Genomic DNA, 26,571 nt, shown 5'->3' with positions numbered 1-26,571 from the left:
TGATGAAAACCTTCAAGCAATTAATTCTTCATTTGATAGCCATTCTACATTTGCATATAATTAACCTATTTAGTTCCATCAAATACTTAACATCGATAATCATACTATATCATTGTTTATGTTCATCGATTACTAAATCATGCTAATGCATTCTGATTTGTATCGATTAACATAATTGATAATAAACAAATGATTAATCGAACACCGATTGATATCGGGTTATATGTGCACCGATTAATATCGAGTGGCATGATAAAGTTACATTGATAGTTATCGGTTGTTAAGCATACGCCGATAGTTATCGGCTGTTAAGATTATGCATACACCGATAGTCATTGGGTGTTAAAGTATAAACATATACCGGTTGGCATTGGTAATTAATATGCATTGTTTGTTATTAACAAAGAGGCACGATCAAGTAATGTCTTGATCGGTCATGACTGATCAAGGCATTGCTTGATCGTGACCGATCAAGACATTGCTTGATCGTACCCCCCTTGTTATATATATATATATATATATATATATCGAATGACATTCGTGAGAAAGGACATAGAAAATAACAAATGCTCCTCTCACCTGCCACACAAAAGAAGATAGTCAGATTCATATGTTAATTCAATAATATATAAAACAAGATAATATTAAATAGAATATAACTTGCATATTGAATGTAAATTGAACATCATTTACATGGTATCAGAGCTATAGTTAAATCGAACTGAGGCTGTTCAATTTTACGTAAAATTCAAATAAAGCATATATTCAAAATCACAATCCTATCAATGGCTAGCGCTATCAGATTTGAAGACAGGTTTGCAAGAGGTGATGACTTCTCCGCATGGAAATTCAGAATTCAAATGATTTTAAAAGAAAATAAAGTTGAATCATTTGTAAAGACTAAAACTGAAGAACCTAAGACTGAACCTGACAAAGCAATTTGGAGAGAAGCAAATGATAAGGCTATCAAAATCATAGTTGATGGGGTAAGGAACAACATAATGCCCATTATAAGGAAACATGAAACAACCTTCAACATGTTCAAAGCACTTGAAGACGCTTTTGAGATATCTAATGCTAGTAGAACCTTGGCTCTAAAAAGAGAAATAAATCACATAGCCATGATAAAAGGAGAATCAGTCAATGCCTACTTCATGCGAATATCTGCCCTAAGGGTCGAACTGGCAACCCTTGGATATGAGATCCAAAGCAAAGAATTAACCCTCATTGCTCTAGATGGGTTGCCCAGCATATGGGAAACATTCGTCCAAGGCATCAGTGCAAGGGATAACTTCCCAAAATTCGATAGGCTAAAGGCTGACTGTCTTCAAGAGGAATCAAGGCAAAATAAGAAAGGGATCAAACAGAAGAATATAGATGAAGATCTTCAAGTTCTTAATACGAACTCAAATAAGAAAGGCAAGCAGAAGCAATTCAGGAAGAGAAAAGGTCGTCACGACAAGAACACCTTCAAAAAGGACCTCTCTTAGATTCAGTGTTACAGATGTGACAAATTTGGGCACTATGTTGCCAAATGTCCAGAAAGAGCTAAACATGCCACATTTGCCAAAACAGAAAAATCCAAAAGAGAAGAGAACTCCGAGAAGTATGTACTCTATTCAACACTCACAAATCAAGCATCAAATAAAGTGACCTCCCGGGTGATCGATAGTGGCTCATACAAACATATCACACGATTCAGAGAAGTACTAGACTCAATGAAAGAGGAAAATGATGAGGAAGTAACTATCGGAGATGACTCTACACACCCTGTCAAAGGAGTTGGAACCTACACCATCAAACTAAAGTCGGGTGTATCATTACAACTTAGAGGAGTGCTATATGTTCTAGGCATCAAGAGAAATCTAGTCTCAATATCGGCACTGTAGGACAATGGATACAAAGTAACTTTCATGGACAACAAAGTATTGGCTTGGCCAAAGAACTCATCCATCAAGAAAGCTAAAACAATTGGTCAAAGACAAGGCTATTTGTATCAGCTATGTACAAAGCCCAACTTAGCCCTAATTCATGAGACCACAGATGCCAATGAAATCTGGCATAGAAGACTAGGCTACCTAATTTTAGAGCTTTATCATCAATGGGAGACCTTGTCACAGGTCTACCTAAGTTAAAGCAATATCATTCAGGGGCATTTACGGGATGTGCCCTAGGTAAAAATACTAAGGGTGCTTTTCAAAATAGTACTAGGAAAACAAGTAAAATTTTAGAGTTAGTTCATTCTGATGTATGTGGACCTATACATGCCTTCATTGGGGGAATTTCTGTATTATGTAATATTTGTTGATGACTACTCTAGGTAAACTTGGATCTACTTTCTGAAATGTAAAGAATCAGAAGAGATCCTTAATAGGTTTAAAGAATTCAAATCACTAACGGAGAACTACTCAGGAAATAAAATTAAAACCCTAAGAACTGACAATGGGGGGGAATACACATCAGAAATATTTAAAGAGTTTTGTAAAAATCCAGGGATTAAGAGGGAGTTAACAATACCTTATAACCCCCAACAAAATGGGATAGCTGAAAGGAAAAACAGGACAATAGTTGAAGCTGCCAAAGCTATGATTCTTGATCAGAATCTAAATATCAATCTTTGGGCAGAAGCAACTAGCACTGCTGTATATATTCAAAACAGATGTCCCCACTCTCACCTTGAAGATAAGACCCCTGAAGAAGTCTTTACTAAATCAAAACCTGATATTAGCCACCTTAGGATATTTGGATGCCCTGTCTATATTCATGTACCTAAGGAGAAACGATTAAAACTAGAGCCTTCTGGAAAAAGGGGAATCTTTGTAGGATATAGTGAAACCTCCAAGGCTTACAGGATCTATATACGTGGTCAAAAGAATATTGAACTAAGCAGGGATGTGATCTTTGAAGAAGACTTAGCCTTCAAAAGAGCCCAAAGCTCTCTAGACCTTGAAGTCTATATCCCCAACCCTAGCATAGATAGAAATCCTTCTCCTGAGCTTCAGAGGGAGAATCCTGAGGAAACTATAAGTGAAACTCAAAGTCCACCTAGAGAAAACCTCAAGAAAAGACCACTATGGGCCACCAAAACTGTAGCAGAAGGTCAGAAGTTTGTTGCTCCTCCAGGAACCTTTAGGGAAAGCAAAAGGCCTAACAAATTCACTAGCTATGTTGCCCTTATGAATGATCTCTCTAAAGCCGAACCAAACAATGTATCAGAGGCTCTTGAACATCAAGTATGGAAGGATGCCATGCCCGAAGAGAATCAGTCCATTATGAAAAATGATGTTTGGGAGATTGTTCCTAGGCCGACTAAGAAATCTGTTGTTTCATCTAAATGGCTTTTTAAGATCAAACATGCTGCAAACGGTAGTATTGAAAAACACAAGGCTAGATTTGTAGCTAGAGGGTTCTCTTAAAGAGAAGGAATAGATTATGAAGAAACTTTTGCACCTGTTGCTAGATATACATCAGTAAGAGCTGTATTAGCCATTGCAGCAGCTAAGGGGTGGAAGGTACACCAGATGGATGTTAAGACAACATTTCTAAATGGTGAGATCTCAAAAGAAATCTACCTAAAGCAACCTGAAGGGTTTGAAATTTATGCAAAGTCTCATGTGTGCAGACTCAAGAAAGCTCTCTATGGGCTTCAACAGGCTCCCAGGGCCTGGTATGAAAGAATTGACACCTATCTCTCAGGACTAGGCTTCTCTAAAAATGATGCAGATCCTAATCTCTACTACAAAAGAAATGAAGGTAATATGCTAATGTTGATTTTATATGTTGATGACTTATTAATCAGATGAAATGATTATCTTATAGATCAATGCAAGAAAGATCTATCCAAAGAGTTTGATATGAAGGACTTAGGACTCCTTCATTACTTTCTAAGATTGGAAGTATGGTAGAATTCTGACAACATTATGCTAAACCAAGGAAAGTATACCTTGGATATATTGAAGAGATTCAGAATGCTAAACTGTAGGCCCATGACCTCTTCTATGGAAACCAATTTACATAAACTTAAAGAAGTAGCAGCAGAGTCACAACCCATTGACTCTACTCAATACAGACAGATGATTGGGTCCCTGATGTACCTGGTGAATACAAGACCAGATATCTGTTATGCAGTTAATGCCTTAAGCCAGTTCATGTGTGAACCTAAGGAGATACACTTGGTTGCAGTAAAGCACATCATGAGATACCTACAAGGTACTCTAAACCTTGGTCTCAAATATGAGACAATTGACAAAAACCTCCATGGATTTACTGATTCAGATTGGGCTGGAAGTGTAACTAACAGAAAAAACACTTTAGGGTGTTGCTTCAGTCTAGGTTCAGCCATGATATCTTGGATCAGCAGGAAGCAGTCTTCAGTAGCTCAAAGCTCCACCGAGGCAGAATACATTGTAGCTTCTATGGCTGCTCGAGAAGCAGTATGGCTTAGGAAGTTGCTTGTGGGGTTGTTTGGAGAGCCTATGAAACCCATTGTTATACATTGTGACAATTAGAGCTGCATAAAACTCTCAGTAAATCCAGTGTTCCATGACAGATCCAAGCATATTGAGATTCCATACCACTATGTGCGAGATATGGTAGACAGGAATGTGATCCAATTAGAATATGTTTGTATAGGAGGTCAAACTGCAGATATTCTGACCAAACCTCTTTCCAGAGTGAAGGTTGATCACTTCAAAAAAGGTTTAGGTATGATAGAAAGGTAATTTGCTTTGTAATCTGTATTTGCATATCAATAAGATGTTTAATGTGTAAACTTCTTTGTCATGATAGGACATTTTGGATTTTGATCCCCTGAGTTCTTATCTAAGAGGTGAAGATCTCTCAAGATAATGAACACTTGTATGGAGACATTATAAGGTGACGATCTTATAATGTCCAAACCAGTTATCATGTTGGATCTCTGGTGTGTCATGGATGTGCCATGATTGTGTTGTGATAAAACATTTGTATAAAGTGTTAGTGCACATATCACAACTTGGATAAGATGAGAAGTTAATCCATCTCATATGATTATCCTTAAGTATTGCGTGTTTAGGCAATACTGATATAACATGCTTAAGTGATATCTTGTCTTCACAAGATTGACGTGATGGACATCTGTATCACGTGTTTAGGTGATACTTCATATTATGTGATTAGGTGGTATGATTTTCTAGAATGTCAAATTGAGTAAAAAATGCTAACTATCATTTGAATTGTGATGCTTGAATATATTGTTTACATTTACCTTACGTAGCTAAGAGGGAGTGTTAATGCATGATAGCTTCGGTAAGATAAATGATTGAATGAGAGATAAATGAAGTCTCTCATTCAATCATTTATCATATCGATAATTATGATGAAAACCTTCAAGCAATTAATTCTTCATTTGATAGCCATTCTACATTTGTATATAATTAACCTATTCAGTTCGACCAAATCCTTAACATCGATAATCATACTATATCATTGTTTATGTTCATCGATTACTAAATCATGCTAATGCATTCCGATTTGTATCGATTAACATAATTGATAATAAACAAATGATTAATCGAACACCGATTGATATCGGGTTATATGTGCACCGATTAATATCGGGTGGCATGATAAAGTTACACCGATAGTTATCGGTTGTTAAGCATACGCCGATAGTTATCAGCTGTTAAGGTTAAGCATACGCCGATAGTTATCGGCTGTTAAGATTATGCATACACCGATAGTCATCGGGTGTTAAAGTATAAACATATACCGGTTGGCATTGGTAATTAATATGCATTGTTTGTTATTAACAAAGAGGCACGATCAAGTAATGTCTTGATCGGTCATGACCGATCAAGGCATTGCTTGATCGTAGCCTGCTTGTTATATATATATATCGAATGGCATTCGTGAGAAAGGACATAGAAAATAACAAATGCTCCTCTCACCTGCCACACAAAAGAAGATAGTTAGATTCATATGTTAATTCAGTAATATATAAAACAAGATAATATGAAATAGAATATAACTTGCATATTGAATGTAAATTGAACATCATTTACACCCTCAATATTAAGTGATATTTATTAAGTGAAGAAAATAAGCTTTCAAGGGTGGTCTATGCTCTTATGAATTTACCAGCATAAATTCGATATATGACTTAATATCCAAGCCGGATATTATTATTTGATGCTTGATAAAATTACAACATAAGCTCCCGATAAAATCAAACTCTCCCGAGCAAGGTTATTTTATTTTAACCAAAAATAAGAATTGGCCAAAGTATTCTCAAAAATAGACTTTATGATGACAAAATAACATTTGTTTCCATATATTTTAATTTTTTATATATATAATAGTCCATGTATACATGTCCATGCAAGCATGTATACGTATGTATTATCTTTATCCGGAATATTTACATATACGTACTTACATATATTTGTATTCATTCACTATATATATATATATATATGAGCCAAATGCACTTTTAATTTAATTATTATTATAATAATAATAAATAAATTAATAATAGTAATAAATTAACCTGGAAACCAATCTTCGACTTAGAGTCGTGAAACCCTAAAGACTCCTATACAAATCAGATTGGGGTTAGTTGACGTGACAATCCGGCGAAAGATATGGTCATTATGAGTTGACCCGACTCAACTTACGGTTAGGGTTTCCTAGATAGCATGAGTTCTCTTTTCCTTACCTCCTGACCTGGTGATACTTCCCCTCCCTTCTCGGAGGACAACAAACTCCTACACACTCTTGGCCAGTTCGAACAATTAGTCTAAAATCTTGTCATAACATTTCAAAAATATTATCAACAAAGTAAACATCTTAAATATCATCATGTTAAATATCAAAACTTCAATTCGATAGTTGTAAGTCATCATTTCAATATATTGAACACAAATACCATCTAGGGCATCATCACTCAGTTATAATCATGAACATCTAGGGCACGATTAACATTACAAAAATATCGTATAAAATAACTAGAGCACAAACAACATGGCGTAAACGTTGCATAAAAAAAACTAGGGCACAAATGGGATGTAACAGCCACCATGGGTTCTAGGAGGTTGCATCACAAATTGTGAATCTCTGTAGATGTCTAGTGCCTAACTCTTCCCACTGTGCTGCTACTTTTGATAATAACCAAATCCATTATGGGGTTAGGTTGAAAGACCTTTCTTCTGATATTTCTTACGAGTCCCAATTTGTTCATGGAGACTTTCTTGAGGTGAGATTTACTGCAACTTCTTTTACTAGCTGGAGCTTCCTAGAGGCTTCAAATAATGCTGTGGGTTCTAATGTTCCTGCCAATTCCTGATTGTAGGGGAAAGATCATTGATATGGCTATTGAACTTGATTCATCATTGCTGTAGCCTATGTATTTGAGAAAGCTTAAGAAATGGGAGTCAAACTCAGCCATTTTTGTACTTCCTTGCGTAAGGGAATGGAACTCATCGATGAGTAATGTAATAAGTGTTGTATAGATATTGCTTATGGAACAACTCAAATTTCTCACAAATAATAGTATGCTTATATTTAAGTTATTTATGTGTTCTTAATAATCCCACCCCAAGGAGGTTTCTTCTGTCAGCTAGAGGATAGCTAGCTTGGTCATTCCATTATTGGAGAGCACTCTCTACCCAAACGCCAAAGCACTGTTGCATTCCAAATAACTAGGCTTTGACCTCTATTCCAAAGCATCTCCTGTTGAACTTAGGGGGATTGACTTTATTTGGCTCTCGAGTAATGTTTTCTCTATCCGGATGTGTTCCAACACTTTCATGAGCACCCAAAGTGTTCTCTGCCATCTGAGGGGTTAGGCGTTGTGTAATGTCCCCTTCCTAACCTGTCTCAGAAGTTTGCCAATTGACCTCTTACAATGTAGGAGATAGTTCAAATTAATAACTGCTATTGCTGATGTGAATGAATAACAGTCTGATTATTCAATTTAACAGTAATATTTGATGTATTACATATGATGTTCTTAATAGGGTCTGTTATGCTGAGGTCTACAGATGTGCCCCGAATCCTTATATATACTGTCCCTTGCTGGCTTTGACCTGGGACTCACCTTTATTCTGTAGTGTGTCTTAAATATGACTCAGGTCGTAATTATTATTCCTGATGGGAATATATAGTATGTGCAGAATTTATAAATTGCAATGATTCCGATGACATATGCTGCTGTAGTTTGATATTAAGGACACGTCTGGATTATATGTTGCTAATGCCATTGTATTATGACTTCCAAGGTGTTTGTGACTCTGAGGAATACCGCGATTAGACCCTATGTATAACGGAATGATTTACAGTCCGTCTGCTGTGGGCGATTTATTTTGAGTGTCAGACGGTCTATGTACTCCTAGGTCTCAGCTTGTCCTTTGGGTATGAGTGCGCTCTTCTCTGGTGAAAATCCTTCTTAATCTCCCTTGTAATCCCCCTTTCTCTCACCCCTTCATAATGACACGATTGCCCATATATATGGAGTCAATCGATGGGGGTGTCTATTCGCTCAGAGAGTCGCATTGATCATTGTTGCATCTCTCCAATAAACTAATCGATTATTATCATTAGTTAATGCAATCGGCGTGGTCAATCCTTAACCCTGCTCGATATCATCCTTAGATGGAAATTGATAATCAATACTTATTGTTTTGATGGCAACTTATTCTCAGGTCCTCTGTAATTGTCTGTCCCAGTCCAATATGAAGACTCTGTATTTAACCCATGAATGGTACTAGTATCTGCTGATTCCCCCACGACATACTATTATCGATGATGATCGTGCTAGAGGAATCAGGTATATTACCGCTGTCACGTGGTATGACTGTGTATCCGGCTGTCTCTTCTACAACTTCGTCTCTTTCAGAGACTTCACGAAGTTGATCCCTTGCATCAGGAGTGGGGACATCACAGTTTCCCCCTCTTGATTTGCTTGTCCTCAAGCAATATACTGTCTTCCTTTTTCCTGCATCGAAATTAGTGACACTATATATAATAATATATATAAATCAAAGTAATGTTAATTATACCTAACTGAGGGGTTGGCTACCTTGAGCCCTTGCCCCATTTGGCTTCCTTGAGCCTTTATGGAAATTGACCTTCTTTGGTCATTCTGTCCCATTGGCTTCCTTGAGCCTTCTTATGTGAACTGACTTTCTTTGAGTCATTTGCCCAATAGACTTTCTTGAGCCCTTATACATAGGGAGGATTGACCTTCTTTGTGTCATCCTCCTCACCTAGGGTGCTGGCTTCTTTGAGCCAAGCTGCCAACATTGGCTTCCTTGAGCCCTTACACTTAGAGAGGATTGACCTTCTTTGTGTCATCCTGCTTATTTAGGGTGCTGGCTTCCTCAAGCCTAGCTGCCCATATTGGCTTCCTTGAGCCTTGCACTTAGAGAGGATTGACCTTCTTTGTGTCATCCTGCTCATTTAGGGTGCTGGCTTCCTTGAGTCTAGCTGCCCATATTGGCTTCCTTGAGCCATGCACTTAGAGAGGATTGACCTTCTTTGTGTCATCCTACTCATCTAGGGCGCTGGCTTCCTTGAGCCTAGCTGCCCATATTGGCTTCTCGAGCCTTACACTTAGAGAGGATTGACCTTCTTTGTGTCATCCTACTTATCTAGGCAGGGTGTTAGCTTCCTTGAGCCATGCAGCCCTTGTATGTACTTGCTTAATTCTTGAATGGTTCATGTATCATCATTTTATTGTAGAATTCTGATTTGTATATTTTTCTAATATTTATAATGAAGATACAATGGTATTATTTCACTATATGTTTTTATATACGAGTGTTGCTCCCTTTCTGTAGTGCCTCAACATCTTCTTTCTTTTCCCATGTGGCATCTTCCACAAGCAGGCCCTTCCATTGAATTAGGAATTTGGTGATGGTTCTATTTTGTAAACTTCTTTTTCTATTATCCAAGATAATCTCTGGTTCTAATATGAGTTTTCCTCCATCATCAAGCGGTGGCAATTGTGTACATGGGACAACTTGCTGTCCTATGACCTTTTTCAACTGGGATACATGAAATACATTATGGATCTTGCTGCTTTCAGGGAGCTCTACTTCATAAGCTGCTCCTCCTATTTTCCTCAAGACCTTGTAGGGACCATAGAATCGTGGTTTGAGTTTTTCCGCTCCACTTGACTTAATTGATGATTGTTTGTATGGTTGTAACCTCAAGAACACCATGTCTCCTTCTTCAAATGATCTTTCCACACGGTTCTGTATAGTTTTTGCTGATTTTGGGCTTGAAGGAGGTTCTCCTTGAGGGTATTCATGATATCAACATTCTGCTGAACAAAGTCTTTAGCTCTGGGTACTTTACTTTCTTGGACAAGGTCCCAAAATGATGTGGCTTCATATCCGTACAATGCCTTGAAGGGACTCATCCCTATGGACATGTGATGTGTGTTGTATTTGTTATAGCAATATTCTCCAAGATGTAACCATTTAGGCCATGCTCTTTGCTGCCTTGTGATGTAGTTCCTTAGATACCCTTCTATCCATTTATTAACAATCTCGGTTTGACTGTCTGTTTGTGGGTGATAGCTGGTGCTAGGTGTAAGTTCTCTACTCGCTAATCTGAAAAGTTCTTGCCAAAATTGGCTAAGAGAGTGGCTGTCCCTATCGCTGATTATATTTTTTGGCAAACCATGAGTCTAAAAACTTCCTTAAAGAACACTTCTGCTATTTGAACTGCACTGTAACTGGTAGATATGCCAAAGAAGTGAGCATACTTTGTAAGTCTATCTACTATAACATAAATACAATTCTTACCATGTGCCTTAGGTAGACCAGTTATAAAATCCATGGAGATACTTTCCCACTTCTGGTTTGGAATGGGTAATGGTTGTAGGAGGTCTGCTGGGTGTCCCTGTTCTACCTTGTTTTGTTGGCAAGTCATGCATTCTTGCACATGTTTGAGGGCATCTTTCTTTAGTCCCTTCCATGAGTATCTATCCCGAATCTGCTTATATGTTTTGTAGTAACCTTGATGTCTTGCTAGGGCGTTGTCATGGTGCTCCCTCAAAATTTTATCTTTCATCCTTGAATGTAGGAAGATATACCCTGTTTTTGTATAAAATAATGTCCTCACATACCTTGTATTCATCATTTGGCATCCTCCCTTCTAGAATTTCATTGGCAAGGGGATCTTTGGCATATACTGTGAGGATGTCATCCTTCCAACCTTTTGTAAGGCTTGTGATGGTGTTCACGCAAGGGTGTCTTGACAAAGCATCCGCCACCACATTATGCGTTCCTTTGACATATTCAATGTCAAAACCATAAGCTTGTATCTTACTTATCCATTTCTGTTGACGATCATTCAAATCCTTTTGGTTCATAAAATAACGTAGACTATTATGGTTCGTCTTAATATGAAACTTTCCACATACAAGATATTGTCGAAATTTTGCTAAGGCATGCATAATAGCTAACATTTCTTTGTCATAAATTAAATAGTGTTTTTTTATTTCTGTCAACTTCCTACTTCCAAATGCTATTGGGTGTCTTCTTTGCATTAGGACTGCTCCAATCCCTTCTCCCGACGCATCACATTGCAATTCGAATGGTAGTGTGAAATCCGGAATAGCTAGAACTGGACACGAACTCATGGTTTCCTTCAATTGGTCAAATGCTTGTGGGGCTTAATCATTCCATGAAAAAGCTCCTTTCTTGGTTAGGTCCATGAGGGGTGCTGCTATTGTGGAAAAACCTTTAACAAAGTGTCTATAATAGCTGCATAACCCTACAAAACCCTTGAGTTGGGTCAAGGTTTTGGGTGTAGACCATTCCTTAATAGCCTAAGTAGAGTATCTCCCGCATGCCAAATTCGCATTTTGACTCTTTAGCGTACAAGGATTCTCTTTCTAGGATGCTTAGGATTTCATCAACATGTTGGAGATGTTCTTCCCAAGTTTTGTTGTAAATGAGAATATCATCAAAAAATACAAGTAAAAACTTTCTCAATTACTGACGGAAGATGTGATTCATACATGATTGAAAAGTGGCTGGTGTGTTTGTAAGGCCAAAGGGCATGACCAAAAATTCAAAATGCCCATAATGACATCGGAAGGCTGTCTTGGGTACATCTTCCTCCTTCATTCTTATTTGGTGATAACCTGTTCGCAGATCAATCTTTGAGAAATATCTAGCCCCATGAAGCTCATCGATCAATTCATCAATTCTGGGTATTGGGTACCTATTCTTTATGGTTCTTTTGTTGAGGGCTCGGTAGTCTATGCACATCCTCATGTTTCCGTCCTTTTTCTTGACTAAAACAATAGACGAAGCAAAGGGGCTGCAGCTTGGTTGAATGTGTCCCATCTTAAGAAGTTCATTGATGGTTTTCTCAATCTCCTCGAATCTTCGTGGATGTCTATAGAGAGTGGTAATTACTAGTTTGGCACCTTCTTCAAGTTCTATGGAGCGTTCAAATCCCCTCCTTGGTGGGATTCTGTTTGGAATATCTTCGAAAACCCTCTTATGCCTTCTCAAGATAGGCTGCAAGTCTATATGAACCATGGGTGAGTTTGGACCAGATTTGTGTAAGATCAAATATTGGGCGATCCATTCTCCTTGCCCATGTCGAACGATCCTTTCTATATTTTTGCAAGAAACCTTTTTTGGATCTCCACTAGGTAGACCCTTTAAGGTTACTTCTCGTCCTCAAGATTTGGGAGGTCCATGGTGAAGCGACCCAATGAATGGATCCAAGGTCTCCCTAATATTATATCGTTCTCCAATGTGATCACATAGAAGTTCCCTTTGATAATATGATCTCCCAACTTGATCTCTAATTGAGGAATGACCTTGGTGCAATGACTAATAGTACCATTTGCTAGAGCTACCTTAGATCCTTCAAACTCTTCAGCCCTTAGCTTCCTCCTTGTTACCAAATTCTTGTTGATGAAATTGTGGGAAGCCCCACTATCTACCAAGGAGATTACCTTTTGTCCTTTAAGGACTCCTTTAAGTTTTAATGGCCTATCTTCATATTCATTTGAAATTACAGCTAAGGTTCCATGTTCTTTCTCTTCTAACCTTGGTCTTTTGTGTGGGCTTTCTTCCCTTCTTTCGTCCTTCAATTCTTCCATTTGATGTAACTGGCCTCTCTTACATTGATGATCAGGTCTCCATGGCTCTTTACATCTAAAACATAACTTCTTCCTTCTCAATTCTTCTCTTTGTCCTAGGCCTTCCTTGGTTTGGCATCTATGACCGGGTCTCCATGTCTCATTGCAAAAGTGGCATTGTGTTCGCCTTTCTCTATGGGATTCATCTCTATGGCCATTCCTAGCATATGCCTTGGAAGTCATGTATCTTAGTCTTTCTTTGGAGTAATTGGCTTTGACTTTGATGGCCCTTTGTATTGCTTCACTTAAATTTTGAGGTTCCAAAGGATTCACTATCTTCTTGATTGACTCTTTGAGTCCTTCTATGAATAGGTATGTGAGCCTTCCTTGAGAGAGGTTGGGGACCCGTTGATGTGTTTTTATGCACATGCGAACACAGAATAAAATACCAAGGTATCTTATCCTCTCTTGAACAAAGTTTCCCCGAATGCTGAAGATTTTGCCGAAGGATCAATCGAGGCAACTCCAAGGTTCTTATATGTAGGTTCTCTACTTGTGGATAAGCTCTTGCGGTATGATGTGATTTTTTGCTGGAATCACAAGGGGACTTACGTTTGATGACCTGAGCGTTTGATTTGCTGGAATCACAAGTACTTTCTACCAACTAGGAGATAAAGAAATATCAAAAGATGAAAGGCTTAGAAAGTCTAATCTAGAATCTAAGAAGATGGATGAATGACTAGGTGGAGTCCTACTGGGCTGGATCTCACCATCAGATTGAGCAACTCGACACCAACTCAGTGCGATCTTCTAAGGGATGCTTCAAATGGATTCAAATCATGCACCATCAAACATTGATCACCATTCAAGATAATGAATGAACAATAGACGCGTAATGACTCGAAATTAGGTTCATTCTATGCCAGTTGACCACGCAAGGCTCACTTACAGTCAGCAAGAGGCTAGTGGTTTGGACTGGGCGGATTCCACACGAGTGCATTCAACAATTTTCTCCATTCAATCTAATTATTTACCATCTAAAATGAAGATTCAACAAGAGACCATGCATATTGCAAAGAAACGACATATTTCACCATATCTTCAATGAAAATGGGGTTCATTTACAATCAAGGCAACAATTTCTTGCCTTCTCTTCCTAATCTACTCTAATTGATATTTTATTCACTATTCTAGCTACTAACTCTTAGCTATTCTAACCTCTATTAACCAACTATTAACCTTTACAAATGAAGAGCCAGAGCTTTATATAGAGAGCTCTTTACATTTCAATGGCTCTGATTGATTTACAATCAATGGCTAGGATTACAAGATGGAAACCCTAATTAGGGTTTGTTATAACAAACTTCCTTAGCCAATGAGGAAATTACATTCAAGGAGTGAGGACCAATAGGAAGCAGGGGTAGGTACACCGAAGTTTGTGCCATCACTGGTGAGTCAGGTACATTGAATCTAGACATGCTGATGTTGACCTATTTGACTAGAGGAACGGTGACTGGGATGCCACCTTGTCTGGTACTTGCTCGTATCTCTTGATATTTGATGAGAAGCTTAACTTTGATTAACTCTTCTAAAATTATTTGCTTCTTCAAAGTACCTTTTTATTGAATTTAGTTGATCCTCCTTCGTCCTTGATGCGCTTGATGAATGATGTACCTCCTTGACTTCTATTTGCTTGATGAGACTCCTCACTGCCAAGTTTTCTTTCTCTGGTAGCATACTTCGCCTTGAAGTGTTTGTAAGGTCGTTCTTCTCTGTCATCTTGTGGTCTTTATGTTGTAGAATGGAGTCCTTGATGATAGCTTAGAACTCTTTGAACACTTGAAATCTCCCAATGCTTTCTCGAACACTTGAAGTCTTCCTCCATGCTTTTGGAGTGTCCTTGATGATGATGGGACTGGAATAGGTTGTCCTTGTCTTGGCTTGATCCTCCTTCATCTACAAAACAAACCAAAAGATGATTAAGTACACATGATATATTTATCCCAATCATAGCATTTCTTACCTTAAATCATTAATAAGAAGGCATCAAAATGGAATTCGCTTAGGATTCTCTCCAGGGATAGGCCCTATAAGAAATTTTGCTCTGGACCCTTTGGAAGGGTCAGGAGCAATTTTTTGCTATTTTGCTCAATTAGACCTCATTTTCGACATTTCACAATTTTGGACTTAAACCTTCAAACCTCCTCCCATTATGATCTCACCACTAGCCCTTTGCTTAGCTCAAACAAGGTGAAAAATAGGGGTTTCAAAGTATTTCGCTCTGGACCCTTTGGAAAGGGTTAGGAGTGAAATTCATGATTTGGTCTAAATTCCATCATTTCCTTACTCCAAATTGCTTCCCAAGACAAGCATATACTAGTCTTCTCTCCACCAAGGCCTAGGAATCTATCTTTTGATCTCAAACATGAGCAAACTAGATGATTTTGAGAATTTCGCTCTGGACCCTTTGGAAGGGTCAGGAGCGAAATTCATGATTTGCTTGTTTTCCCTCACTTAGCTTCATTCTTCATCCCTTAAGTCATTAAGAACAAATCTTTGGGCTTCAAAATTGTTTGGGAATGCACTAGCTTGTAGATTGGAGCAAAGAATAGTGTTTTATGAGGAAATTCGCTCTGGACCCTTTGGAAGGGTCAGGAGCGAAATTCATGATTTAGGTTGAAGTCCACCTTCTTATTACCTTGCTTTGCCATGACTCTCACCTTTGGATTCCTCTCTCATGAAGACAACACTTGCTCGATTCTTAGGAAGGCTTGAAAGGAGAAATTCGCTCAAAATCATGGCCAGGGACAGGACCTATTTAGAATTTCGCTCTGGACCCTTTGGAAGGGTCAGGAGCGAAATTCATGCTCTAGCTCAGAATATTCACTTTTGATGGTCACAAGCTATTCAAATGCATGCCTAGGGACATCTTCAAGTCCAAATCACCTTGGTCAACGTTTGTCTTTACACAAAATTGGAAGAAAAAAGAGATTTTGAGAATTTCGCTCTGGACCCTTTGGAAGGGTCAGGAGCGAAATTCAAGATTTAGGCTTGATTCTTCATTTCTTCAACTCCAATCTACCTCAAAAGGCAAGAATACATCACTCCACCCTCAACCACGCCATAAGAGCCAAGGTTTTGACCTCATCTAAGGAGAAAATAGGTGATTTCAAGAATTTCGCTCTAGACCCTTTGGAAGGGTCAGGAGCGAAATTCATGTCTTGGACAAAATCCTTCATCTCCTTCACTTACAATCACTTCAAAAGGCAAAAACATGTCAATTTACCCCCACTATGTCCAAGGAACAAGGATGTTGGCCTAAACAAGGAAGAAAATAGTGTTTATGGAGAATTTCGCTCTGGACCCTTTGGAAGGGTTAGGAGCGAAATTCTTGTTTTGGGTTGATTTCATACTTCTTCCATCCTCAATTCACTTCAAACTTGATTTATCCAACCTCCTTTCATCATAATCAAGTGAATATGCCATCCACTTAGCTCAAAATCCTCACTTTTCAATGTCTTAGGCAAAATAGAGGGTCAAATTGAGGATTTTGCTCTGGACCGTTTGGAAGGGTCAGGAGTGAAATTCTTGTTTTGGGTTGATTTTCACTATTCCATCGCCTCAATCCACCTTTCAAAGGCAAGAACACATCAAATTCTTTCCAACCATGCCTTAGAAGTCAAAAACTTGGCCATAACAAGTAGCAACATAGAGGCAATGGGAATTTTGCTCTGGACCCTTTGGAAGGGTCAGGAGCGAAATTCATATTTTGAGGTAATTTCTCACTTCCTTTCTCCTTTCCATGCTTTGGACATAACTTCGCAAGCCTCCTTCAATCATCATCAAGTGAATTTGCTCCTTGAATTGGCATTTAGTTCAAGATTTTGTGAAGAAATAGGGTCCTACAAGAATTTTGCTTTGGACCCTTCAGAAGGGTCAGGAGCGAAATTCACCCTTAGGCTCAAATCTTGACTTCATCTCCCACATTTCTTCATCCAAACAAGTGAATTGCCTTCAATAATACTTGGGACATGGATTGGTTCATAGTTTTGGGCAAGGTAGAGTGTCTTATAGAGGAATTCGCTCTGGACCCTTTGGAAGGGTCAGGAGCGAAATTCCTATTCTAGGCTCAATTTACCTTGAATTTGACTTGACTTCGCCTTAGACTCACCCCTTGATTCATATCCTTCCATATCCTTGCAAATTCGCTCAACCACTCTTTGACTTAGGTGAAATCTTGGGTCCTTGGTGAAATTTCGCTTTGGACCCTTTGGAAGGGTCAGGAGCGAAATTCACATTTATGCTCAAATTCCTTACCTTCTATCACTTGACTTTGTCTTACACAACAATTCTCTCTTCACTACACCATAAGGACAAGGTTTCTTATGCCAATTAGGACCAGGAAAGAGAAATTCACTTTGGACCCTTCGGAAGGGTCAGGAGCGAAATTTTCATTTTAGGCTCAATTTCCTTATTTTACTCATTCCAACTTGTTCACAAGGCACAAATAGATCCTTCTTCACTCAATCAAGATGCAGGGGCAAGCTTTGAGGTCTCGACTCGGAGCAAAAAGAGGTTTCAAAGAAAATTCACTCAACTTCTTCATCACTTCCTTGATTAAAATGCCCTAGGTCTCAAAAGGCAAGACTGCTAGCAAGATACAAGGACTTCCTCAAACTCATCCCAACCTGGAAACAAGAGCAAGGTTTGACCTAAGGAAGACTTTCAAAGAGACCCCGACCTGGAGCATCCACTAACTCATCCTAGCTCAAGCAGAGCCTATTACTCCAATGACCCATCTGACAACACTCAAAATGCAAAGGCTAAAAGACAAGAACCTAAAAGACCTAGAAAACAAACCCCAGAAAGCAAAAAGTAGGGGTCCCCATTTACAATGGGGCGATGTGTTAATACGTCTCAACAGGACCATGACTGCTAAGTTCTGAAATCCATTTGCATATTCCTCCACTGTTCCTTGTTGTGTGAGTAGAGTTAGTTTCTTGAAGTACCACTCCAGATGTCTTTGATCAAACCTTATGATGAGCCTTTGGGTGAATTCACTATATGTGGTGATGCTTCGGTGGTCTTGAGTGACAAGGCCATGGTGCCACCAATTGTGTGCTTTTTCTATTAGATGAAGGGTGGCAAATTTGATGGCATTTTCGTCCGTCATAGGGCTGAGTGATAAATATGTATCCAATTTTTGAACCCAAGATTGAGCTGAAAATTTTCCTGTCCCATCAAAGTATGGCAATGTCATTTTACTTAGGCTTGCTTTAAGATCTTTGTCAACATGCTTCTTTCTCCTATTTGGATTGGCTTGGGTTTTGACTTCATAGTATTCTTTGAAAGGAATGCATTCTTGTACTTCGGGATCTAGCCTCGCATACATTGCTGCTGTCTCATCAACATTTTCAGTTACTGGTTCCTCCACCTCCAGCATGGGCTCTTCTCTTGGCAAGAATGATGGCATAGTAGGTCTAAGAATGGAGCCTTGTGACGAATGTTCATTTTCCGATTGATTGGAGTGCGCGTCTCTTCCCAAATTGGGGTTAACCCTGGCATTGCTATTACTTATGTTTTGAATGGCTCGGAGGATTAACTGATTTGTCTTTTCGAATTTGTCATTGGTCTGCTCCATGAAGGTCTTCATTTCCTTTGCCAATTGCTCTGCCATGGCTGCTTGGCCCTTTCTCCGTTGATATGTTTGCATTCACCAAATTCCCACAGGCTGGCAGGATACTTTGCTCTGATACCACTGTAATGTCCCCTTCCTAACCTGTCTCAGAAGTTTGCCAGTTGACCTCTTACAATGATGGAGATAGTTCAAATTAATAACTGCTATTACTGATTTGAATGAATAACAGTCTGATTATTCAATTTAACAGTAATATTTGAGGTATCACAAATGATGTTCTTAATAGGGTCTGTTATGCTGAGGTCTACAAATGTGCCCCAAATCCTTATATATACTGTCCCTTGCCGGCTTTGACCTGGGACTCACCTTTATTCTGTAGTGTGTCTTAAATATGACTCAGGTCGTAATTATTATTCCTGATGGGAATATATAGCATGTGCAGAATTTATAAATTGCAATGATTCCGATGACATATGCTGCTGTAATTCGATATTAAGGACACGTCTGGATTATATGTTGCTAATGCCACTGTATTATGGCTTCCACAGTGTTTGCGACTGTGAGGAATACCGTGATTAGACCCTGTGTATAATGGAATGATTTATAGTCCCTCTGCTGTGGGTGATTTATTTTGAGTGTCAGACGGTCTACGTACTCCTAGGTCTCAGCTTGTCCTTTGGGTATGAGTGCGCTCTTCTCTGGTGAAAATTCTTCTTAATCTCCCTTGTAATCCCCCTTTCTCTCACCCCTTCATAATGACATGATTGCCGATATATATGGAGTCAATCGATGGGGGTGTCTATTCGCTGAGAGAGTTGTGTTGATAATTGTCGCATATATGGAGTCTCTCCCTTGTCTCAGCTTGTCCTTTGGGTATGAGTGCGCTCTTCTCTGGTGAAAATTCTTCTTAATCTCCCTTGTAATCCCCCTTTCTCTCACCCCTTCATAATGACATGATTGCCGATATATATGGAGTCAATCGATGGGGGTGTCTATTCGCTGAGAGAGTTGTGTTGATAATTGTCGCATCTGTCCAATAAACTAATCAATTATTATCATTAGTTAATGCAATTGGTGTGGTCAATCCTTAACCATGCTCGATATCATCCTTAGATGGAAATCGATAATCAATACTCATTGTTTTGATGGCAACTTATCCTCAGGTCCTCCGTAATTGTCTGTCCCAGTCCGATATGAAGACTGTGTATTTAACCCATGAATGGTATCAGTATCTGCTGATTCCCCCACGGCATACTATTATTGATGATGATCTTGCTAGAGGAATCAGGTATATTACCGCTGTCACGTGGTATGACTGTGTATTCGGCTGTCTCTTCTACAACTTCGTCTCTTTCAGAGACTTCACGAAGTTGATCCCTTGTGTCAGGAGTGGGGACATCACATGTTGTCTATTGATGTTCACTCCTTTGTTCCTCATAGGTATGGTCTTGAGTTACTCGGGCTTTTTGATTGTGTCTCGAGGGCATGTTATCTTGAAGATCTTTGAGTATTGTTAGAATTTCCAACTTGATGGGCCTAAGGGGTGGATTTTCTACTTCCCTTTCTACACTTGGTATGGAAGGTTATGAGAGTGCATTTATCTCAAGTCCCTCATTCTGACTAGCTCTTCTTGCTGCCTGACACCTAGGCCCACCACAAGCAATTGAATGTGCACATATAGGATAGGAAAGACAAAATGAATTATCATCCAGATCTGATAGAAATTCTCTCTATATGGTGCCATTCTCTTTGATAAAGAAAGTATGTCCATGCCATAATATTTGGGAGATAATGCATATGCAAGGATATGCAAGGATGTGGTCATTTTGTTTCAGTGGTCAAGAATGATTATTTTCACCCTCGGGAAAAATATTTTTGTGGGACCATTTTCATTCTCTACTTTTTTGGTCCTTTTATTTTCTATCATGGAGTCCATGCCAGCATAGATTTCTCTCAAACACGACTGATTTGTATTAAGAAACTTGATCATGCTTGTGATAGGCTTAGTAAAACTCAAGACATACTCCACACAAGCCCACCAATCATCATCCAAAATCAATGATTTTTGACTTGCCCTTTTGGTCTCTTTATGAATTTTGATTGCCTCCATACACTCCATTGGTTGCTAATGATTGTGCCACTCAACACTTCTCACATGTTCACAAGTTGTCTCAAAATGATTGGGTAATGTGAAATGATTCTCAACAACCTAATGTAATATAAATAACAAATTAAAATTTAAATATGTCATAAATTAAGTTTAAAATAAACATGAGAATTTTATAAATTTATCTTTAACAATTCCACATTGGAGAAAGTCGTGAAGATGCCTTGTGACATATGGTTTATCACAAACATCTAAATATTCTCATTCTTATTGTATATGTTTCTCACCCACACTATCCTAGTGCCAATCTTTTGCATCACCAAGTTGAAGGAGTGGACGATACATGGTGTCCAAAAAAGTTCTTGTAACTTTTTATAATGAAAGCACCTATTGCTCTGCAATTTTTGTGTTTTCTTTTATGACTTGGACAACGTTTTTAGCACCCACCATTTCTGTGGACTCAATTAGGATTTTGGAAATGAAGTTTGTATCCTTCACTTGCCCTTCACAATTGTCTACCTTCAAAAACATTGCCTTGTTAGAAAACTACAATGACATTTATTAAAAGCTCGTTTTTGCAATCTTTCCATCCACTAGAAATGATGGTCACTCTTGTTTCAACCCATGAATTCCTAATTGGTTTTAGTGATGTATCTACAATTTTTTTTGCTAACAAGGTGGTGTGTATCTTCTCATACTTAAGCCCTATATAACCAGAGGGTGTTTGACCAATCATTGTTACCATTTCTCACCAATTTGGTGATCTCACCAGGTTGAAAGGAATACCATTGGCATAAATGCAATGTGCTTCATCTGCATTGGCTCTTGCCTCATTTTGAAATATCTTCTTAAATGTGCCTCTTTTATGGGAATAAATAGAGGGCTCTTCTTCTTGGGTGGATGGTGTCTCCAAGAAAGGATGTGGGGCAGCCATTATTGAAGGAGATAGTATAGGTGGCTAATCTGATCCTTTCTTTGCAAAAGGATTAGATTTTAATTTTTTCTCTTTTGGTCACAACATCAACTTCTTGTTCTCAAATATATGCCATCATTCGTTCCTTTGATAACCCTTCTTGTATGCCTGTTGACAAACTCTTCTTCCTAGTCCAGTCATAACATAGAGAGAGCTTTCACGTGACTAAATGAACTCTTATATTCGGTCCCCACGGTGACTACAATGCCAAATACAAGCCCTAGCTCCTGAAAATTGTTCAATCATCATAACGTATTTCCTAGAGGTGATACTTGTTTCTATTCATCTTTGGTGCCATTGAACTTGAACTAGTAGCCATTTTGATTAGGAGGAACAAAGTGTACTATGTTGCTCTACATATGTTTTGGTTTCGTAGGAACAATTCTCAACACAAGTGCAAATACCCAAACCTTGGCTAGGACAGTCCTAAGAACACATTGTACCTCTGGTTGGACACACACTGTGTGCCCCCTTCTCCAAGTGTCCATAGCGCACCAAGCCACCTTCTTCTTCTTCTTTGAGTGATCTCCATGCCCTCTTCTCAAGTCTCACATGAATTCTTTATATAACATGTTAATGGGTGGTTTGTAAACCATCACACCCTTTCACAAAACTTTCCTTTTAATAATTATTTGATAAATAATTATTCCTCTCCCTTTTAAAGTGTTTTTATAAATATTCTTTATGAATCTTTTTTTTACCCAAAGGATCATAATATCTTTTATTTTTTTCTCCCTTTTAATTCTAAAGGGTTATTTAATGACTTTATCTTCTCTTGGGGAAAATGTCATGTAACACAACCAAAGTTCAATAACAATGATAGATCACATATGGAAATGGAAATCAACCATAAAGTAGATGAAAACTATAACACTATGATTTATATGGAGAAACCCTTGTGGGAAAATAATGCCTTACCTAAAGAGACCCAAACTTGTATTAATAGTAAAACAAGTTACAATACATTGGCTTATCTCTCTACATTCCTATAGTATGACAGTGCTGAAGTAAACTGCAAAACAACTTGATGATACTACCATCTCAAGGCACCAATATATAGGAGAGATGAATACAATTTACCATGGATGGTATTCCAAATAAGTAGCCAATATTGCACACCCAAAGCTAGGCATCCAAATTCTCATGAGGAATCTCATATCTCACCAAAATTGGTCAACATACCCTGAATAGTAACTCCTCTTACACACCTTACACCTACCTCCTGCATCATAGATTGTCATAATGATCAAATTGGCCAAGATCCTAATCCTAGGCCCTCCATGGGAAGATTGACCAAATCTGGCGTAATATATAATAATAGAAGATGTTCTTACATCTTATTATGCATCTTGATCTTTTACCCAATTTCCAATATCTTCCCAAAAGTAAGTCCTGACTTAAATCCCAACACAAATTACATGTGTGAGAATAATAAATAATAAATAATTTGCCTACCACCTAAAGGGGCATCCAAGGTACCCTTTCCATATTCCTTGGAGACATAACAACTATTTATTGACAATGTCGAATAAAACAATTAAAATATCTCTAAAGATTTGCAAGGTGAATGGCACCTAATCCCAACACAACCTAGCATTTCGCAAAGCCAAAGTATTCATGTGCTTAGACTTGCATGCAAAGATCCAAACACAGGAAATAGTATAAAAGAAAGGATGGAATGCTGTCATGGACCTTCTATGTGTTTTGTGTGCAATCAAATCTGTGAAAGTTTTAATCATCTTCATTTCATTGTGTTTTACTGGCAACAATTGAATTATGTATTCGGATGGTCGCGAGACTTCAAACAACTTCTCCGACAATGAAAATATTTCAAATTTCAGAGTTACCTTAGCCACCCAATAATGATGCCAGCTTACAGGCTGGGCTATCTGGATTGAAAGAACAAAAGAATATTCACAATGGAACCTTAGCCTAATTAATGCACTCTTAATGAATTATGGATCAATACAAGGCAGATACGTGAAGCTATAAAGGAACAGAAGAGTGATGAAATGCCCCTTTCAAAGGAATTGGCATTACTTTCCATTTCAATGGGTTAGACCTTTCCTCATCAGGTTTAAGTAGCAGCCGAGTTGGCAATTTCATTGACATGCATTTCTCAAAGTAATCTATAATGGTTTGGCAAAGAATAATCCTGACAGGACAGGAAAGAGGCTTTGATCAGAACACACAATGACCAGGACCATGTACATATGCCCTAAGTCTGGAGGGTCAAAAAATAACAAAGCAGAATTAACAAAGAGGTTCTGTTCTTATTAAAACTTGCCTGTTTCCTCCTCTCCTTTGTGCAAAATTATATTATTCTTTTTATGATAAAGGATCTATAATTTAATTGTCTAACAGAAGCTGATTCTCTCCTTATCTATTGCTCCTGTTTGTGATATAAGACAACACTTTGAAAGGTTTTCCCTTTCTTGGGACTAAAACAATCAGGGCCTCCCCAGGTGACCCACTACAGATACATGGCCGACAAATACAGGCCATTAGTAAAAACCAGAAGATGAAAAATTGATTTGTGTACCAGAAGTAAGAAATTCTGTGATATGGAGTGCAACACATAAAGAAGTGACATGAAACTCTTTATACTCCCACTGGGTGGGGCCCATGTCAAATAGAAACTGTATTATTGGCGGACAAGTTGAGATAGACCACTTGAACATCGGGCCCCTACTCTATAATCTGTTGAGGTTGTGATCCACACCACTTGGATATTTTAACTAACTTCTAAAAGATTGTTGCAAAAGATGATTTGAGAGTAGATCATGATTAAGAACTCTTACAAAAGTTGTCACTAAGAAAGTGACAACTAAGAGAAGATTTATTCTTTACTTCATCTCTTTAATTTAAACAATCTACCAACAGGGAAATTATCTAAATTCCTCAGACCATGCAATTACTTGATTTCTTTTTCTAGCTATCTATTCTCATTAACTATTCCAAACATAGTTACCAGGTTTGCCAGGTACAGGAGGCCCAAACAAGGTCAGCAGACCACTAGATGAGTTTGGTGTATAGGCGAAAATTTTCAAAAATTCATGTATTTTCTTAAAATATTTGTATAGTGTGCTTTTCTGGAAGTGTCAAGTCTTCGTTGAGGTTTTACTGAGTTTTTATGCCGAGTCTGAGTCTGAGACAAACATCAACTTGCTTAGTCCGAGTCTGGAACACTAATTCGAAAGATCTCCTTATTGTGAAAATCTTGTTTGCATTGACTCATATAATGTTGAGTCTTCTATGTAATACTAAATCCTTGTTTGTAAGTACTATATTCGAACATGAATACATTACATTGATACACTGATAAGTAGACAAATAATTTGCAGCTCAAAAAAATTGCACACTACAATAAAAATGAGTTGTAATATACATAACATTCATGTACATTGCATAACTCAACATAGTTGTTGGTTTATCACATATTTGTAAGCATGACCAATTTTGACTAAGTTAACTTTATTATATTTTCAAGGATTGGCTTCTTTTTTTATCAGTATTTGTTAATTGGCGCATTGTTACTAGTGTTCTCTGCTATCAATGCACATAAATCCTTAAGATGAATTCGATTGTGTTTGTGTCCAAACAGGATTGTATTTCTGAGTATATATGACTTTGTGGATCCATTCCTACTTGACAGGTAATAGATGAATTTGATCATGAGGTACATATAGTTGAAATTGACATAGAAGAGGATCCAGAAATCGCTGAGGCTGCTGGGATAATGGGTACTCCATGTGTTCAATTTTTTAAGAATAAAGAAAAACTCAAGTAAGTAAAAAAAATATGGGCCTTTGACATCAACCTCCTCTTTTTAGAGTCTTATAGTTGGATTTATGGTAAAGAGAAAGATTATGGCTATTATCATGCTTTGGGAACTCATCTTTTCACTTCCTCGATAACTTTTGATTGAAACTTCTTTTGTAATTTCCATTTTTCTTCACTATAAATATATACTTATTTTTCAAAATATGGTAAAGAGAAATATACACAAGCTGCAGTAACTAGCTCTAAAGTATATACAATTTCAGTAGAAACATCTGTTCACATTTAAGTATCCATTTAACTATTCTATCCCCTTATTGTTTTCTGTAATCTTACAGCAGCCAGCTGCATCACATTGTTGGTCTGGAGAAAAAATCATTGCTATTGTTATCATTTTTTTCTTTGTTTGTCCTTTATTCATGGTACTGATGGCTTTATGCACTAAATCATCAATACAGTTGGTTTTGGTACCATATTTGATCTAAATATGCTTGTGTTATATTGCCAAAATGAAGAATGGAATTTGTCTAAAAGACTTGGGCAAGCATGCCATGCTTCAGAGCTCTTCTTTTAAATTAAATGGTCCTGTAAATAAGGCTGTGAAATAACACGTGACTGGTGGAAAGTTGTGTTTGGTATTAATGACATAGGAAACATAATGGAAAATGCATCTGCCTCTTGTAGGAAAGTAGCCTTAATATTGTAATCTCAAAACTAAGCTGTAATATTATGTGTGCGAAGTTTGTTGAATCAGAATTAACAGAACTCTTTTTAGCACTTGTTTACTCATATTTTTCATGCACGTTTTGTGGTGAATCACTACATACATATTTCACTTAGAGGCAAAAGATTTCTTCCATATTGTCGAGCTTTACGAGGATGGTACTATCTCTTGACTCCAATTCTCAAATTTGGAACTTCACAAAAATCTTCTCATAATGTTGTAACTCATAACCAAGGCCACCAAATTAGCACAACCTAAAAGT

General features: G+C 37.9%; 1 protein-coding gene across 3 annotated transcripts in view; it reads left to right on the top strand.

Annotated features, from left to right (window-relative positions):
- LOC131050866 (thioredoxin reductase NTRC) overlaps positions 1 to 26,571 on the top strand; it is a 131,084-nt gene that overhangs the window by 75,320 nt on the left and 29,193 nt on the right. For 2 of the 3 annotated variants that reach the window (XM_057985167.2, XM_057985160.2), the window contains exon 9: positions 25,461 to 25,591. The exons of the other annotated variant lie outside the window; for it this stretch is intronic. In XM_057985167.2, the coding sequence (XP_057841150.2) occupies positions 25,461 to 25,591 (131 nt within the window). The remainder of the gene's footprint in view (positions 1 to 25,460; positions 25,592 to 26,571) is intronic. 3 annotated transcript variants of the gene reach the window in all.

The sequence above is a fragment of the Cryptomeria japonica genome, chromosome 2, assembly GCF_030272615.1.
Source record: "Cryptomeria japonica chromosome 2, Sugi_1.0, whole genome shotgun sequence".
Lineage (NCBI taxonomy): Eukaryota > Viridiplantae > Streptophyta > Pinopsida > Cupressales > Cupressaceae > Cryptomeria > Cryptomeria japonica.
Note: the sequence above shows the minus strand (reverse complement) of the source record. Positions and strands in the feature narration are given on the sequence as shown.